The sequence below is a fragment of the Antechinus flavipes genome, chromosome 2, assembly GCF_016432865.1.
Source record: "Antechinus flavipes isolate AdamAnt ecotype Samford, QLD, Australia chromosome 2, AdamAnt_v2, whole genome shotgun sequence".
Classification (NCBI taxonomy): Eukaryota; Metazoa; Chordata; class Mammalia; order Dasyuromorphia; family Dasyuridae; genus Antechinus; species Antechinus flavipes.
The window spans coordinates 545167778-545187153 of NC_067399.1; the positions used below are offsets into that span (position 1 = coordinate 545167778).

Consider the following 19376-nt stretch of genomic DNA (forward strand, 5'->3'; position numbering starts at 1 on the left):
AGATGTAGCTTTGTTACAAATTTTAGAATTACCTGAAATAAATTATTGTGGAGTTGGAATTTTATTGCTGTCATGTTATTGTTTCTTTCATAACCCTCCATAAGTTTGTTTTTAATTTGTAATCTGAGAGAATATGATTTTTATACCATTGTTGTTGTATTGAGCCATGAACAGTTTTATATATTACCAGGTTATTTTGGAATCAAATGAGGTAGTGTATTGAAATGCTTTGTAAACCTTAGCACCAAATGTTAACTGTTACTATGGAAAAAGCATTGGCCTTGAAGTCCTGATTAGCTGTATCAATTTGGGGAGTAATCAGCTTTTCTGAGCTTTGGTTTGCTCACCCATGGTACCTGTTTTACATTATTGTGAAGACCACATGAGATAATGTCTGTAAAATACTTTGCAAAACTTAATTACTACTTCCTATATTAATTATATTATAATTAGTTATAATTATTAATATTAATTAAATTTGACTACTTTAGTCTTTGCATATAGTATGTATTGAATATGGTATGAAATTTGCAAGAAAATAGAAACAACTTAAACTTTGTTTTAAAAATATTTTTTTTCTTTTAGTATATTGCCCATGTAATGACACTAAAACTTCTCAGTACATCTATTACAATCAGAGAATACAAAAATGTTCCGGAGATACTTAAAGTACAAATTATTGGCTTAAGCACTCGAGCATCTCAGCGGCCAGGAGCACAGGCACTTAGGTAAATTTTTAAAAATTGAGATTTTTAATTTTTGTGTTGTATTAGCTACAAAGTCTTCTAAGTAGTACATACATAGTGTTTGCACTCAAAGTCTATATCCTCATGTTAAAAAAAGCCCAAACAAACACAACATATGGATACTTTATTTGAAGGTCAAAGAAGATCAAATTATATGCAAATTTATGGTGAGCATTTTCTAATCTGAGGCATGTACAATGATTTTTTTTCTAAATAAGACATTCTCTAGTCCCTAGAGTTCACTCAATATGTATCATATTCCATTATTGTGCTTGCATTTTTTTTTTTTCTTTAAGCCAGGCAGATTCTCTTTTCTCTCTGTCCATTTCCACTCCTTTAAAAAAAGAAACTGTGGGAGATAACGGGATATCTAATCTTGCGAAAGTGGATGCTGAAAGCTATGCCCACCTTCTTGACTTTTCAGGACTAAAAGTAAATCAGAAATAAAAAGCTATAGTCAATTATTCTTGAGATAATGTAGCAAAATAAGGGCCAATAATGAAAGGCAGTGGAATAATTGGATTAGGTAGCATTGAATTCATCTAAGCATACAAAAGAGTTAATGAGTAATACAAATTAAGAAATGTTAAAAAACAGTACTGTACAATATAGTCTGTGATTAATGGCTGAGGGATTGATACAAAAAAAAACAAATGTTATTTGGATTAAAAGAAGGAATGAGAAAAAATTGAAAACTTCATGGAAAAATGGATCTTTCTCCATTCAACTCCTATGGACATTCATAGTTCAGGGCAGCATCAAGAAGGTGAGAAAATCTAAACTGTGTTTGGATGGTCAGAGAGTAGACCAGTTTGTCCTGGAAGGAGGGTTTAATGTAATAGAAGATAAATTTGAAAGGATATTGTGGTATGAGATTTTGTAGAACTTAACTGCTAATTTGGACTTAGTTCTTTGACTTGAAAATATAGTTCTTTTCTGAATTTTATATATTTAATTTTTTTCCATCCATTATATTAAAATAAATGTACATTTAGTCTTTTTAACAATCTGTTTGTAGGGTCGAAGCAAAATTGGAACATTGGTATATAACTGGTCTAATGCAGCAAAATATTGTTCCATCTCTTGTGGCTTCTATTGGGGACACTAGCTCATCACTGCTTAATATTGAATTTGAGACCAATCCAGAGGATAGCACTGCTGATCAAACTCTAGTAGTTCAGTCTCAACCTGTAGAGATCATTTATGATGCAGTAAGTACAATTATGAAAGACATTAAACATTTCTTAATTTCATTGTAATCTGGCTTGGTCTGGCATCAGGGAATTTTGCTGGGATCATGTGGCTCAGGTTGTGTATTAGATACCTCTGATTTAGATCACTTTGGGATGTGAAGGTCTATAGTTTCTGTCTTCTAAATTGCTACTATTTTTTCTTCTCCATTTAACTCCTATGAAACTTGACTCTACCAAATCTCCTTGCCTTATATCTTATAATTTCTACAAGCTTCTGACTTTATTCTTTGGGAGGCTCATGAACAACACATTTTTTTTTTAATATTTTATTTTATAATAATTTTATATTGACCGAATCCATGTCAGGGTAATTTTTTTACAACATTATCCCTTGCACTCGCTTCTATTCCGATTTTTCCCCTCCCTCCACCCCCTCCCCTAGATGGCAAGCAGTTCTATATATGTTAGATATGATGAACAACACATTTAATAAAGAATCATTTCCAATTTTTGATCCTAAAATTCAGAGAGAACGAAATAAAGTGTAATTGTAAATCAGGTAGAAATTTATCTAAACTCGTTATAGTTATTCTCTAGATCTGAGCTGAGTTTTGACATAATGAAATAGATAAAATAATATTTGTTAAATGAAATGATTCATTATCATTTTACAGAAAACAATAAATGCGATGGTAGAATTCTTTCAAGCAAGTAAGAGTTTAGACCTTGAGCAGATAACAACAACAACATTGATGAAGCTGGAAGAAATTAAAGAAAAAACTGCTACAGGTAAATATTTTGAGAATTTTATTATTCATAATGGCAAACTGGATTTCAAAGTTGGTAGACATTGAAATTGCAAATGGAAACACAAAAGAATGCATATGTAACCTAACATGATTTTTCAACAATAAGGCCAATGTTTAAAAAAATTGTATTTTGGAGCACCTATTACATTGTATGGCCTGGGCCCAGTGTATACCTAAAAATATGACATGTCTTCTATATCATGTTTGTATGTTAGTGATCATATGCCTTTTAATTCTGAAAGTCATAATAATATCTTTCCTGGAGTATATTACTTAGTTCTTTGAAGTACTTTGAATGGTTGCTTAGAAAGTCATGGATTGTTTAAAAAGCCAAAATGACTGTTTTATCTTTATATTATGTTCCTATTTCATTTTGAATTTTTCTTGTTTGTTAATAATTTGTATTTTTAAATTGGTTTATTTAATATTTTATTGTCAATTTATCATCTTTAGGACTTACCCACATTATTGAAACACGGAAAGTTCTTGATTTAAGAATTAATTTGAAGCCTTCCTACCTCATAGTACCAAGAACAGGATTCCATCATGAAAAGTCAGATATTCTAGTTTTGGATTTTGGTACTTTTCAGGTATGTTTTTGTGTGTATATTATGTATAGTTTTCCATTTCTAGTGTTTTTTTTTCCTCGAAAACTCAATTCCATTTTTTAATCCTTTCCTTAAATTATCTTATGTTGTCTTAATTTGTATATTTGGAAACGGTTTTAAAATGATTTTATTCTTCTTCATATTATTTTTTTAGTATGTCCTGAGAAAGGTTATTGATTGTTTTTGTGGTTTCAATATTTAGCATCATACATTGTATTTTTTTTTAGTTGAAGTTAAGGTAAGTTCATGAATTTTTATTTGTTAAGTCACTAGCATTAAATAGAAAGGGGTTTTGCTAGTGACTGACTGAAACCTCTTGACATTATGCTCAAACCTTCCTTCCTCCCAGGAGAAAACTGAAAACAAATGAAAGAATTGTGTGGCAAGGTGTTGGTGAAAGACTACCAGGAATCATCCTTCTGGTTTGGAGACAATTAACTACTCAGTTCTTTGCTACTTGATCTAATTAAAATGTGTTAATGTATATGTGGAAGAGTTAATTAATTTTTTTTTAATTGTAGCTAAACAGTATAGGTCAAGGTGAAAGAAAAACTACTACTTCATCTCTAGAAGAAATAATGGACAAGGCATATGACAAGTTTGATGTTGAAATTAAAAGTGTCCAATGTCTTTTTGGAAGATCAGGTAAAAATTTTTTTCTGGATTTTGAAATTCAAGAATTCTAACACTGATTGCTTTGTCAAATAGATGGGCACAAGAATATTTAGGTGTTGGCCTGTAACTAGTCTTAAGGAGTTTTAGGCAAAGGAATATTTGAACAATTCAGTGAAAGTTGTTACTACTACAAGAAATACAATTCTCAATGTATCTTTACTAATACTGAGTCTTAGTTCAAAAATAAAGTTTAGTCTTTTGCAATCATAATGTTTGATGATGCAAAAGGAAAATTAAAATTTTTGTCTTAATGTGTAGTGTTCTGGTTGGTTTTCTGTGGGTCTTGGAGTAGCTTTTGTTTCGGCAGATTAATCATCACAAGAATAGCCAGGTGTTAAAGTCCAAATTCTTTATTGTCTCCTTTCCTGGGGCTCGGCTAGCTTTCTGGAGGCCTTTCAGACCATCCTGGGTCTCATTGGGGGAAGCAGGAGGACAGACCAGCGACCATGGTGGTGTGAGATGGAATGAATCTGTCCCTTGAGTCTGAGGGCTTGTGCTTTAGCCTCCAGCCACCACAAAGGTGGACGATGGAATAAACCTGTCTCTGAGTCCCATCCTGGCTGAACTTGTCTCAGTTTATATTCTCTATTACAATTAGATCATTTACAATATACTGAGTATAAATCAATCATTATATCACTAGGGAACCGTTATTTGTTTTAAGATTAAATCAATCATACTGAACTAGAGAACTATTAATCACCATGCTAAACTAGGAAACCATTGTCTTATCAATTCCACTGACTTAGCACCTTGTAAGAATCCTTTTTCAAGTAGAGTTCTGGCCTATAACATTGATGGAACAAAACATTGCTGCATTACTTTAATAAAAGCACTAACTAGTAATACTTTTAGTGTATTACTTTAACACAAGTTCTCTTACGTCACTCACTAAACAAATATTTAAATCTGTTTGATTTGCATGTTTGATTGGCATGAATCATGGAAATAGCTGGGGATACAGGTCCGAAGAATGAAACAATCTCTACTCTAAAAACTCTTGTTTGTCACCACTAGAAACAGTCTAAAATTCTCCTAACATTAATTTTCCAGTTTTACAAATTTATAGGTGCTTTTTCTTATCAAAATTAAAATGGTTTGTTAACAAGTAACAAGGTTAACAAGCTTTTTTTGAGCATTCTTGAATATACCAAAATGTTGTTGACATTTAGCTAATATTTAATGCTCTTCAATTATACAGATCTTTCTTTTCTATATGAGTAACAGTAAAAGATTATTAAATGGAAATAAACCCAACTTTCCGGATTCCCAGATCTAGTATTTTGGACTGTGATCTATGTTCTCTCTAAATTACCTTGTTTTTTTTTTTTTTTTCTTTTTAAAGCTTTATTAATGCATTTGCTTTTTCATGCCTGTTATTTCAGGATGTAGCCCTTCCTTATAGAATAATTATTTGAAATGGGAAAAGTTAACAGAAACAAACTTGACTATTTATAAATCAAGTGGATGCAATATACTATACCCATAGTTCCCCACCTCTGTTAATGAGGGAAGAGGGATATGTAGATTATTTTGTCATCTTTCAGGAGCAAGATTGTCATTTGTATTTAATCCGAGGTTATCTGTTTTATTGTTATTTTCAATACATCTTGGGCATTTTTTTTTTTTTTTGATGTATCATTTCAGTTAAGTGAATGTCAATATCAAGTAAGTGAAACCTCAGGTTTCATATAAATCCTCATAATTCTGTTTCTTGTACAACTATTCTCTAATTGATAGGACATTACTTTATTTCTAGTTTTCTGCTACTACAAAAAATAATTCTGTAAATATTTTGATATATATTCTCTTTCTTTCTGCTCCTATAAATTGTTAACAAAATTTGGGGATTAAAATGGGTCTTGCTGGGTCTCAAAATTTTAATTTGCTTTGAAAGTGTGTTGCTCATACTGCCACTATCCAAATAAATATAGATCTATGTGAATTGGTACAATTGTATACAATATATCTTTACCTTTACCATGCTCTATTAATATCCCTTAATTCTTTTCAAGCAATATCTGGATTTTTACTGATTTACTATCTGTAATAAGGGGGAAAAAAGTGTTAGGTAATTTCTTTCTTTCTTTCTTTCTTTCTTTTTTTTTTTTTTTTTTGGTAATTTTTTTGTAAAGGGGAAGATTGGAAAAAAGCTCGATTTCAGCACCCATCATCTTTGCATATATTACAGCCAATGGATATCCATGTTGAGTTGGCTAAGGCAATGGTGGACAAAGACATTAGAATGGCCAGGTAATACTGTTATATGAATTTCTTTTGTTAGAGAGATTTAACTGCTTCATTTAATTGACTTTGATAAACAAATGCAAGTTTCCTTAAGTGAGATCTCAGTGATTTGTTATCTCTTATTTAATGTGAAAATATTTTATGGAAGAAGCTCTTACTTTAAGGCTGTAAAAGAATTTTTCATCTTTAAAAATTTTTGTAAACTACAGACCATCATTAATAAAGTAAAATGTAAAATTTGAGTAATATGTAATATTATAAAATTAATAGTTTTTTATCTCAGGGAATTTAAAAAGTGAAATTTTATTTTGAGTTGAGGTAAATAATCTTACCATATTATGCTTGTTGCTAGATTTTTATCATTAGATTAATGCTCTCCTAAGTTGATGCATATGATTGTAGAATGGGACATAATTACAAAGACATTCTTTAAATTTCGTTTTCAGATTTAAAGTTTCAGGTGGACTTCCTTTGATGCATGTGAGACTCTCTGATCAAAAGATGAAAAATGTACTGGATTTGATTCATAGCATACCCCTGCCGACAAGATCAGATGTGCCTTCTCCAGAAAGAAAGGTGAAAGCACTTGGAAAACATTTTAAAATCACTATTGTTTGTAGTTTTTTTTTTTTTTTTAAACTTATTTTGACTTTTGAATTTTTCTTTAACACTTTTACCTCATGTAGAGATTTTTGGAGTTTTAGGTGGTTTGATGCTTATTTTGCCAGTACTTGATAACATTGCAACATTGAATAACTAAAATTTGGATCTCATTTCCAGAATTGCTTCTGTTTATTAATGGGATGGTGCTTTTATAGTAATCCAGTTATGTGAGGGAATATAGTATCCAAGAAAAGACTAATTTCCTCAGATATTATGGTACTGTATCACTACAGTCAGGCATACAATTTTCTGTGTATTGTTGCAGCTTGTTTATCATATATCTCATAATATGGAAAGATTAAAAGTTCTTGACCACTTTACTTTGAACCTGTCTCTAGATCACAAAGTAAGAATTGAATTGTCATGATAGAGTGACATTCTAAGAATATTAGTTTTCTTTATAGTGACATTTTTAGAGAAGTAAAACAGTTTTGCACTGGTAATAATTGTTATTTTTTTATTATCTTTGTGATCACACATGTGGTACATTTGACTATAAATACTTGTATGTATGTCTAATATGTACAGAAATAAGTATATACACATATATTTAGCATTTTTAATTGTTTATGGGAGCCTAATATTGCAAAATTCTAACTAGATTTAAAAAACTAGTTAATTATATATCTGACATGCTTTATGAAAAGATATGTATCTATATAAAATGACCCTTTTGTTATGCGAGACTCTGAATCTACAGTGATAAGTAGTTCTTGTTTTCAAAGAGCTTACCTTTTGTTTTTACTTATCCATTTTTTCTAGGTAGCAACTATGCCCATTATTTCTCATGAGACAAAAAGACTGCTTAACACTTCGATGTTACTAGAAGAAGTAGAATCAGGTAAGGAAATATAAATTGCTGAATGTCCTTTTAAAAATTTCTATGAACTAATGCTATAAAAATTAAGATAGACAAATATAATAAATTCTGTAGTAGTTTACTGACATCATGATACAGTGGCTATATTGGCCATCAGGATGTTCACTTTAAGCCAAAGCTAAATCATAGGCAGCTGTGTGAACTAGGCAGGGAAATGAGTATCTTATCTGAGATAGTCTCAGTTTCTTTATTTGTAAGTTAAGGGGTTACATTAGGTGATGTTCTAGAACCTTAAATTCAGTGATTCTAAATAATAGCAATGTTAAAAATTACTTAAATTGTCCTGTATTTGTAACCATGAATGAAATTTAAAAAACAATAAGGAAATAGTGATACTGTCTTAAATGTTGAATGGAAATGGTAATACACTTCCTGGAAAGCTATTTGTAGAATTATGCTGTTTTTTATGTTTGCAAGTATACAAAGAGATCAATAACAATAATTAGCATTTCTGTAGCTCTTTTAGGTTCTAAAACACTCTGGAAATTTTCTCTTATTTGACTGTGAACCCTCACAACAAACAGGTGCTGGTTTTATCCCATTTTACAGATGAGGAAATGGAGGGAAACAAAGGTTAAGTGACTTGCCCAGGGTCACATAGTAAATGTCTGGACCAGGGTTTTAACTCTGGTCAGTGTTTTTGATTTCAGTACCAAAAACAATGTATCTTTTGACTCCTCTCCTTTCCCCTCCCCCATCTAACAACAATAAGTCAAGTCATTTTTTGGGGACTTAAATATTAAGATTAATGTGATTCTGATATTAAGATTTTTTTTTTAGGTTAAATGACATTTTAATTGTGGTTGATTTAGATTTTGAATATTTGTATGTAATTTTCAACTATAGTATTTCAGATTAAATAAATAAGTCTTTCCTTTAGAGTCTGATGATGAATATTTTGATGCTGAGGATGGAGTACAACCGACTAGCAGAAGTATTAAAGCATCTGAGATGAGTAAAGTTACAGAACCCCCAAATGAAGAGCTTATTGATCTTCAGCTCAAATTTGAAATTAAAGAGGTACATCCTAATTTCTTATCTTAGGAACATTTACATATAAGTTATTAACTTTATAAGCTGTCTGATATTAGGCTTCTTTTTTCTACAGGAAAGGAATGCAAGATCACATATATTTTACCCCTTCTGTCCATATTATGAAAATTTTAAAATGCAGGTTTAACTTATGTCAACTTTTTATTTACTGCCATATCTACTTCCTTAGGTGATTTTGGAACTTACCAAGCAACAGGAAAAAGAAGATACAATTCTTGTTTTTAATGTCATGCAGTTGGGGACAGAAGCTACTGTTAGACCATTTGATATAGCTATAATATCTTATTTGAAGAAAATAAGCTTGGATTATCATGAAATTCAAGGTAACATTTATAAAAACCAAAATTGGGGATTGTTCTATGTTGCTTAATTAGATCTCATTTTATCTTAAGCCTTGGAAAATTAGTTAATCTAAATTTTTGCTAGATTAAATATAAATAAATGCTGGTTTTCACACCATTATTTTTTTGCTTTTGTCTGAGGTGAAACTAAGTAGCATAGTGACCTTTTAATGCAAGAAGTAACCCTATCAATTATAATTTGGCAAAAATAGGAGAGAGGAGGTAGTAGCTAGTGAAGTAAGATGGATCAAAGGCCAATTCTTTTTTTTTTTTTTTTTTTTTTTTTTTTTTTTTTTGAGGATGGAGGAGACATGAAGGAAGCAATCAAGTGTCTAAGAATGATTAGTAACAGAGTTAGGAGAATAGAGGGGATAATTGCAGACAAGGCATAATGAAATATAATCATTTGAGCATAAAGAGGAATTCATTTATCGTTGGCAAGAAGGTCTACCTCTTCCTGTGAAAAAGGTAGCATCAGAAAAAGAAATAGCGTCAGAAGATAAGAGATAGCGTCAGCATGTGAGATGAGGGACAACAGAGAAGAAGGATTTCTCTCTGAATGGCTTCAATTTTTTCGAAATGTGAGAAATGGTTCTCACCTGAAAGGGTACGGAGACAAGGACCTGGGGAAGATTTGAGGAGGGATGAAAAAGTTTGGAAAAGCTCTTTTTGGGAAGAGAATAGTGGATAAATTGAGGAGCTAGAAAAGAATTGCCTTACCACAGTGAGGACCCAGTTCAAATTATATAACAAATTTGTAATAGACCCTAGTCAAGTTTTTCTTAAGCTGTCAGAGATAGATAAGGATTTCAAATTTAATCCTTCAAAATATCTTTTTAAAAAGGAAAAGCTTATCCTAAATTTTCAGTTGTTAAGCTGTTTATATTTCTTCTTCCAGGGACCAGAAAGAAACCCCTTCATCTGATTAGTTCTTCTGACAAATCTGGGTTAGATCTTTTAAAAGTGGAATATATCAAGGTATGAGTCTTTAAGATATTTATATCATAGTTCATGTATATCTCTGGGATGAAGAAAGAGAGAATAGGTTAGCAGAATACTTTGAAAAAGACTTCACTAATTTTCATAATTGACACTAATCTCTCCCCAACTCTCTTTATTCTATTCACTTCACATGGGTATAAACCAAAGACATACATACATATATATATACACACACACACACACACATATATATGTATATATGTATGTATATATATATATAGTTTGTATGTGTGTATATGTATATGTGTATATATATAATTTACGTGTGTATCTATACATAATCTATATACATAGATAATATATAGACACACACACACACACACACACCCCAGTTAGAGATGACTATAATTATGCACCTGAAAAAGTGGCTTCAGGTGGTTGCTTCTCTGGCTATACTTTTTAAGATCCTGAAAGGCATGTTCTCCTGAGTTTAGAGCTACTCACATATTATTGTTAAATAAACATAATAATATGACATATATTAATAATAATAATAATAATAAACAACTTATTTCTATACTTAAATCTATGATTTTTTTTTTTGGGGGGGGAGTATTCCTTCTGATTGTAGTATACACTTTTTCCATATCTTTATATAAATTCTCCATGGAGGATCCTCTAAAGGTACTGAATGCCTTCCTCTTTTTACATTTTGAGATTACCGTTGTAGTCTGTGGATTATCCAGCTGTTTTCCCTCATTCTGTTTTCAGGACTGACTCACCTCTTTCTGGGATCACACTTTTTCTTAGTGATGTCCTTCCGTCCTTCCTGCCATTTGTAGTATAAAAGTCATTTTGTTAATGTATTATATTCAGCTTACATTAATTTTCCTTACCTTTGGGTTACCAGTTATATTTTGTATACAACTTAGAAATGACTAATATTAGCTATAAAATTTAATTAAGAAGATTGTTTAGATTTGACTGTACTTGTTTTATTAGAAATTTTAATTTCTCTTTTAGGCTGATAAGAACGGACCTAGTTTTCAAACTAATTTTGAAAACACTGAGCAAACATTTAAGGTAAATGAAAGTTATATTAAATTAAAATATCTTACCCAATAACTCAGGTTATTACTTAAAGTCTTTTTTTGTTCCAGTTAAAGAATATTGTTAAAGTAATTTTAAAAAATAATCAACTTAATCTAAATGATAATTTAAAATTTGTTTTTTTCTTATATTATTTAAGATATTATTTATTTAATCTACTAGGTCAGTATTCTAAATTATATCCTAGAAAACTGAAAGAATTTTTTTCTCAAAGATAGAAGGAATTTATATTGTGAAAAAAATTTAATCTCAAGAAAACCAGACATAGTCTAGATACTGAACAGGTAGAACTAAATGTCATCATATTAATTGACAATCATTTATTAAATGCCTACTATGTGCCAGGCAACGTGCTAAGCATTGAAGATTCAAGGACAAAATGAACATATATCTGTATTCATGGAGTAGAACATTCTTTTTGGGGAGAAATCAGATACATATGCATTCAAGTTAATTTGGGTAGAGAAATCACTTACTGTTGGGATAATCAGAAAGAGCCAAGCTTATTTGTTTTGTTTTTTTTTTAATTTTTCTTTTCAATTAATAAGCACTTTTTTTTTCTATCCCTTACTCTATTCCTTCTTATCTTTTCTTCTCTTCCTCCCATTGTCCTTTTCCCTCAATGGAAAAAAAAAAGAAAGAAAAACAAAATTCTTATATGAATAGGCATAGTTAGTAAAATAAATTTCCATATTTGCTGTGACCAAAAAACTATATTCCATTCATTGTCTATCCTCTGTCAAGAAGTAAGTAGCATCCATAGTATTGGTGCTATAGAATTGTGATTAGTCACAACATTGATCAGAATTCTTAAGTGTTTCAAAGTTTTTGTCTAGAGTTTTATTATTGTATGTTATTGTCCTAGTTATCTTTACTTTAAATCAATTCATGCAGATCTCCAGGTTTCTTTTGAAATCTGTCCTTTCATCGCTTATATCAAAATTCCACTATATTATATATCATATTCAGTTATTTCACAATTCTTGAGTAGTTTTCTCTTAATTTTCAGATAAAAAAACAACTAATATAAATGTTTTTATGAATTTAAGTAGTTTTCCTCTTCCTTTGATCTTTGTGGTGATATATGCTTTCTGGTGATATCCCTCAGTCAAAGATAACCTTTAGATAGTGTTGTGAATTTTTGAGCATGTTTCTAAATTGCCTTTCAAAATGACTGGACCAATTAACAGTGTGCATTTTGTGTCTTTTTTTTCTTATACCAACATTTGCTGTTTCTTTGCTCATCTTGCTAAATTGAGAAATACTTAAAATCTGAAATAGAATTACTTTAATTTTATATTTAAAATAAATAATAAACCTTTAATCTATTTATTAGAAATTTGGAGCATTTTTTCCCACGTCTTTTGGAGAGCTTGGATGCTTTCTTTTGTAAACTGTTCATAGACTTTGTTCATTTATGTCACTTGTGGCAAAATTTTTATTATAAACTTCTGTTACTTAGAGATCTTGGAAATGAAACCTTTATCAGAGAAATTTGTTGCAAAACCCAATGTCTTTTTGAATTTTAGCTTCATTGATTTTGCTTCTGCAGAAAATTTTAACTTCATGTATTAAATGAATACATGTGATTATCTGCATATATTATGATTACACTAAGATCTTCTTTATCCCTTGTTTGACTATAAACTTTTCCCTTTTCTGTTACAAAAAGGTAATATTTTCCTTGTTTCTATAATTTGTTTACTTTGTGACCTCACATCTAAGCCAAATTCATTTTGATCAAATTTTGTTCACCATTTTACTGGGGTAGACAACATATATGTATGTGAGATACCAAAAAAAAAAACAGAGTAATTGGAAGTAGCCACTAGAAGCTGGGCTATTAGGAAAAACATCATTGTGAAGCTAGTGCTTTAACTGTGCTTTAAAAGATATGAAATATTGTGAAAAGTGGAGGTAAGAAGAGAGAATGTTTCCAGTATGAAAGACTACCTGCCAAAAGGCACAGGAAGCTGTGTATTTTAGGTTGGTTGCCTGATGGATGAATTTGTTGTATTATGTCTGGAAACAACTATTTTCATTGCCCGTTAAATGTATAAATTTATCAGAACAATTATATAAAATTTAAGCAACATATTCTTTGTCTTAGCACCTTAAAAAAAATCAATATTCTTTCCACTTCTTTCTTGGTTTTGTTCAATTTAATCTCTTCCATTTGTTCAAGCTGTTTAAACGATACCTTGGAAGGAGTTTTATTTTTTATATTTTAATATTTGTGTAGTTATTCAATTTTTTTTTTTGGTCAGGCCACTTAGCAACTGAGAACTCTTATATATGTTTTTTGTCATCATTCATATGAATTATTTGTGTATATGTATTATTTTACTGATTGTTGTTGTTATTCACTCATTCAGTCATTTCTAGTACTCAGACTATTATAGACTTTAATTTTTAACTTTTAACAATAGTAGAAAATGATCTAACCAAGAAATAGTTTATATTGTGAAGATTAGGATTACCAACACAAAGAAATAAAAAAAAAACTATTGGGTAAGGAAGCTTTTAAGGTACTTACATAATTTTATACACCACTATTTTGTAGGAATGAATGGTGTACTTTCCTTTTCTCAATGAAGGGTTAATTTTCTTTCTTTTTCTCCTCCTCCCCCCCCCCCCCCATTAAAAAAGGTGGCCTTTTCATCTTTAAATCTCTTACTGCAAACACAAGCCCTTCTCTCTTCTATTAATTACCTAACTACAGTTATACCATCAGAGGACCAAACTATTGCTGAGACAGAGTCACAGCTTCACAGTGAAAAGCAGCTAAAAAATATTACTCTGAAGAAAGGTATGACAAATACTGACAATCTCTAAGTAAGATAATTAAAATGTTATTTCCTAAATTTGATATTCCTTCTAGATCTCTTATAGGCTTTTCTTTCTTTTTTTTTTAATTAAAGCTTTTTATTTTCAAAACATATACATAGGTAGGTAGTTTTCAACATTCACTCTTGCAAAATCTTCTGTTCCAAATTTTTTTCCCTCCCTTCTCCCCATTCCCTCCCCCAGATGGCAAGTAATCCAATATATGTTAAACATGTGTAATTCTTCTATACATATTTCCATAAATATCATGCTGCACAAGAAAATGTAATAGGCTTTTCTAATGTTTGTGTTAGAGTTCATTCTTATAGATCTTGAAATAGTTTGATATTTTTAACAAAATTGTGGTTTAGCATTGCAGAGAAGAATTTTAGGGATTGAATTTAAAATGTTGTCTGCTTCAGATGTAAATATATATCTTAGAGTAAAAAAAAGACTACATTTTCAAAAGAACATTAGATTATGAAGATTAATTGAATTTTAAAGAATGAAAAGTCAGTTACATTATTATAATTGTTTTTATTAATCCAAGTTTATTAACTTGAAGAAAAAAATCACTTTAAATAAATATCTTTTTTAACTTAAAAATCCAAACATTTTGGATTATTCAGAGTTTTTTTTTTATTTTCAGCGACTGTATCCTCCAAAGATAATGACATTTTTAATTTCAAGCTGTTTGCAAAGTTGAATGCTTTCTGTGTCACTGTTTGTGATGAAAAACACAATATTGCTGAAATAAAGATTCAAGGTAAAAATATCAACTGAATTCAGTATTTGTGAAAGGTAAGTTCTTTTTCAGTGGCAGTATAAAAGAATGATTTTTTTTTTTTTCAGGCCTTGATTCTTCCCTTTCTCTTCAATCAAAAAAACAGTCACTTTTTGCACGACTAGAGAATATAATTGTCACAGATGTTGACACTAATACAATTCATAAACAGGTATATCAACTTAAATAATATTTTTTGTGATTGAGTAGGTGTATTTATGTGTTGAGTTCAGGGTTCTTTACCTCTGTGACAGGACAACTTCTCTAAACCTCACTTTTTGTTGGAATCTTTACAGACTGCTAACTTATTAGAGTTGATCTGATCTTTGTTAAAACTTTGTAAACTTTGTTACAAAGAATTCACACCTCCCTTAAAGCTCTTAGGGCCAGAGAGCACTATGGGAGATGTGAATTCACAAAGTTACAAAGTTTACTTTGTGAATCTGGCAAACTTGTGAACTCCGATGAGTAAAGGTGTAAACACAAGCATTGTACTAATTAGTTCTACTTAGTACCTTGTTTCAGGTTCTGGCCCAAAACATCTTCTTGTAAAATCAGATCAACTCTAATGAGTTAGCAGTTTGTAAAGATTCCAACAACTTTCCAAGGGGAATCTTGGGGGATGCAGGTAATAATTTTACTGTCCACCTTATAAGGTTTTGAAGAAAGTCCTTTAAAAACCATAAATCTAAGAGGATAGCAAGAATAAAAAGTCTTATCAAAATTTGGGCATTTAGTTTATGACTTGTTAACTAGAATAGGATCACAGCTAGAAGAGAAGGATTGTAGAGATTTTCTAGTCCAAATCCCTTATTTCATAGATGAGAAATTGAGGCCCTGATATATGAAGTGACATAGTTCTAAAGTGGAGATCAGAATTGAGAATCTCTGGCTCTGAATCTAGCATGGACATTTCAGTTGAAGAATTGGTAAATCAAGAATTCATTGACCATCTACTATATTCCAGGCACTGAATTAGGAGAATACAAAGAATGAATCAATCCCTACTCATTGGAGTTTGACCTCTGACTTAGGCCCTGTCTTGTAATCATAACCTCTATCCTATGTACAAATGTACTGACTGCTGGTCAAGAACCACTGTATGAATCAGACACATACCACAACTACCTGAATGCTATTCCTAAAGGAAGGACAGTATAGAAAGGTCTTAAATGCCACAAATGATGGACACTGCCCAAAGCCTCATCTGCCAGGTCTGTGTAGTAAATCCATCTCTGCTTATTTCACTTGACTCCATTATTAGTCTGTTTCTTACCCTTAGGCTTTTTGCAGTTTATAAAATATCTGTAGCCTTGCCTGCTAATGTAAGTCATAGATAGAAATGCCCTTCTCCTCAGTGAAATGCCTTCCAGGAAAACCTACAGGGCATTATAAATGACACACTTGGGTCCTGTGTTCCTCGTCCTTTGGCTGTGTTTTTTTTTTACTGTATTGACATTCTGTGGCAATAGGCCATAAATAATATCAGGGATGCACCAAGTTATTAGATTGGGGTGGAGAATATCTGGCTTGTGAAATCATTTCCTAAGGAATCATAGGTGATGATGAGCTAAAAGCTAGGTACAGTAGTTTCCATTGCTTGAATTCCATGAGCTGATAATTTTGTATAACCTGCAAGTGATGTTATGAATATCCAAATGACCAGTGACAGAAAAAGATTCCCTACCCCTATATTAGAACATTGATTTTGGAGTCAGGAAAAATGGGGTCAGATGCTGCCTCTCATACTCATCAAGAGCAAGTCCAAACCCTACACTACTTTTGGGTACAATAAGAATAATAGTATATACACTAATTTTTTTTTTTTTTAGGTTGTTTCAATAATGGGCAATGAAGTTTTCCGTTTTAATTTGGATTTATATCCTGATGCTACTGAAGGAGATGCTTATGCTGACATGTCTAAAGTGGATGGTGTAGTGTCACTGAATGTGGGATGTATTCAGATAGTCTATCTTCATAAATTCCTCATGTCACTCTTGGTAATATTACCATTTGTATCTTTCATTTTCAAGTTAGAAGTGTTTGCATACTCAAACCCTGAGAATTCTTCTAGATTCTTGGCGGTTTTGTAGTAGATATGGTTTATCTACTGAAAGTATTAATGTTTTAATATGTTGCTATTCTACATTAAGGTAGCCAAGTTCTTTGAGTCATTTGCTCATTTGGTCTGTGATTGGTAAACTCCAGCCAAAACCAAGTGAAATGAAAGTTATTGATTCAGACACTGTTAAAGCTGCTTGTTTTTGATCTGTTCCATGACCACAGACTTCTGACCCTGTCAGGAATCTCATGGATAGGTACCAACATTCAGTGAAAACACAAGTGCAGAAAAAATGTTTTTTGATTATTTTATAAACTAAAAACAGTTTTAAGTACCTGTTATATAGTGTCATCTGAAGGCCATCTTACATCTGACATTCTTGTTTATCTTCTTTATTTGAATAGAATTTCTTGAACAATTTTCATATGGCCAAAGAAGCACTGAGTGCTGCCACTGCCCAAGCTGCAGAAAAAGCTGCCACAAGTGTGAAAGATCTTGCCCAGAGGAGTTTTCGTGCTGCTATCAGTATTGACTTGAAGGCACCAGTTATCATTATTCCACAGTCTTCCATTTCCTCTAATGCAGTGGTGGTTGATCTTGGATTGATCAGAATACAGAATAAGTTTAGTCAGGTGTCTGGTGAAGACTGCTTACTCCCTCCGGTAATTGACAAAATGGTTGTGCAGCTAACAAAGCTTAAACTTTCTAGGTATGATCTTTTAATATTAATTTATGTCTTTTACTAATACCTTTTCACAAAATTTCATGATACCAATTTACTACATTGGAACTTGTTTTAATTTAAGTCATATGTGTCACACATAGGGGCTAAAAATCCTATCCAGGAGAAAGAATTACTGAAATACCTTGAAGATGGTCTTTGTAAAATTTCACTGGATTAATCCTGAAGAAGCTTTTTGAGACTCAATTTGAACTTGAAAGCTCTCTATATAATATATAAAATATAGAGTGTATATTCATCATAAACTTGTATAAAATTCATTAATAGATGTGTTCAGTATCATTTGATGAATTTATGAAAATTTTTTAGTAAACAATTAATGATACATAAGGAACTGTTCTAAATTCCGAGTATATAAATACAAAAGTAAGAAAATCCTTTTCATCAAAGATTTTTTTCTTCTAAGAGGAGACAGTACAAAGAAGGGAATACAAAGAAGTTAAATCTGGAAAGTCACAGGCATAATGAATGGAGCCTTCTAGAGTAGCTTTCCATGTCCTTTCTACAAGTAATGGCAATATTATTTTTATGATGATTCCCAGAACAAAAGGTATGGGAAGTAGATTAAGGGCTGTTGAGATGGGAAAGTGTAGATGTTTGGCAAGAAGGCAGCTAGGATAGATGACTAGATGGGATATGAAGACATATGTTCTGATTTATATCGGGTAGGATTTTGTGGATTGTCATCATGTTCCTGTCTCTATAATGATTTTTGTAAATTCTATAATTCTAATCAATTTTTTCCTGTAATGAACTCTTAATAATTTCTTAAAAGATTGAGTTTTGAAAATCTTAAAAATGCATTGCTGGCAAGCTGTTCAAGTTATTTCAAATTGAAATATTAGTAATTTTTCAGAACAGCTATTTTGATTTTCTTTTGTGAAAGTTGCTACTGGACATGGAGTGAAAAGTCTAGTGTTCTAGACTTGACTCCTTCATATTTGAAGATATGTATGAGAAAGTCATTAAACTACTGATTTTTGATTTTCTTGTCTGCAAAATCAGTCTAATAATTCTTATATGCTACTTATTTCTGCCTTTTTTTTTTTTAATGTGGAGTTCTTTGAAAACAAAACAACTTTATATAAATATGAATCATTATTAATGAAATGTTATAACTGGTCAACATCAGTTTCAGGTTTTCCTTCTTTGATATTTCATTAGAACAGTGATTCAGCCAGGTGTTTTTCATCCTGATATTCAGCTACTACATCCTATTAATTTGAATATTTTGGTGAATCGGAATTTAGCTTCAGCTTGGTATCACAAAATTCCTATAATGGAAATTACAGGGCATCTTGATGCAATGAATGTAAGTATACATATGCATTTGTGTGTGTGTGTGTGTGTGTGTGTGTGTGTGTGTGTGTGTACACACATTATATATATTTTTGAAATTTCTCAAAGATGAAGAATTGTCTTATATTTATGAAAATAATATTTATTCATTGGTTTGAAAAATAGAAAAAATATTTGGTAGGTTGTTTGAAATCGAATTCTTCAGATTTTGAGTGTGTCTAAATTTTTAAGTATTAATTCTTTCTTATTCCTTTGTAGAAGTATACTTTATCAGATATATTTTGCACATACATGAGCACACACACAACACACACACACACAAATACATTTAAGGCAATCTGAATAGTAAAAAGAAAACAAAGGTTTGTTTTTTTTTAGCACTGTTGGATAGCCATT

At 31.1% G+C, this 19376-nt stretch overlaps 1 protein-coding gene across 1 annotated transcript in view; it reads left to right on the forward strand.

Moving 5' to 3' along the window:
• The window catches only part of VPS13C (vacuolar protein sorting 13 homolog C), a 186969-nt gene that overhangs the window by 62107 nt on the left and 105486 nt on the right, over positions 1–19376 (forward strand). Inside the window, 18 exon segments of the mRNA XM_051973796.1 lie at positions 586–728; positions 1765–1957; positions 2614–2728; positions 3202–3338; positions 3878–4001; positions 6167–6284; positions 6725–6854; positions 7704–7782; positions 8702–8841; positions 9044–9197; positions 10114–10193; positions 11181–11240; positions 13917–14076; positions 14743–14859; positions 14946–15049; positions 16710–16877; positions 17344–17648; positions 18846–18993. Coding sequence (XP_051829756.1) covers positions 586–728; positions 1765–1957; positions 2614–2728; positions 3202–3338; positions 3878–4001; positions 6167–6284; positions 6725–6854; positions 7704–7782; positions 8702–8841; positions 9044–9197; positions 10114–10193; positions 11181–11240; positions 13917–14076; positions 14743–14859; positions 14946–15049; positions 16710–16877; positions 17344–17648; positions 18846–18993 — 2475 coding nt within the window.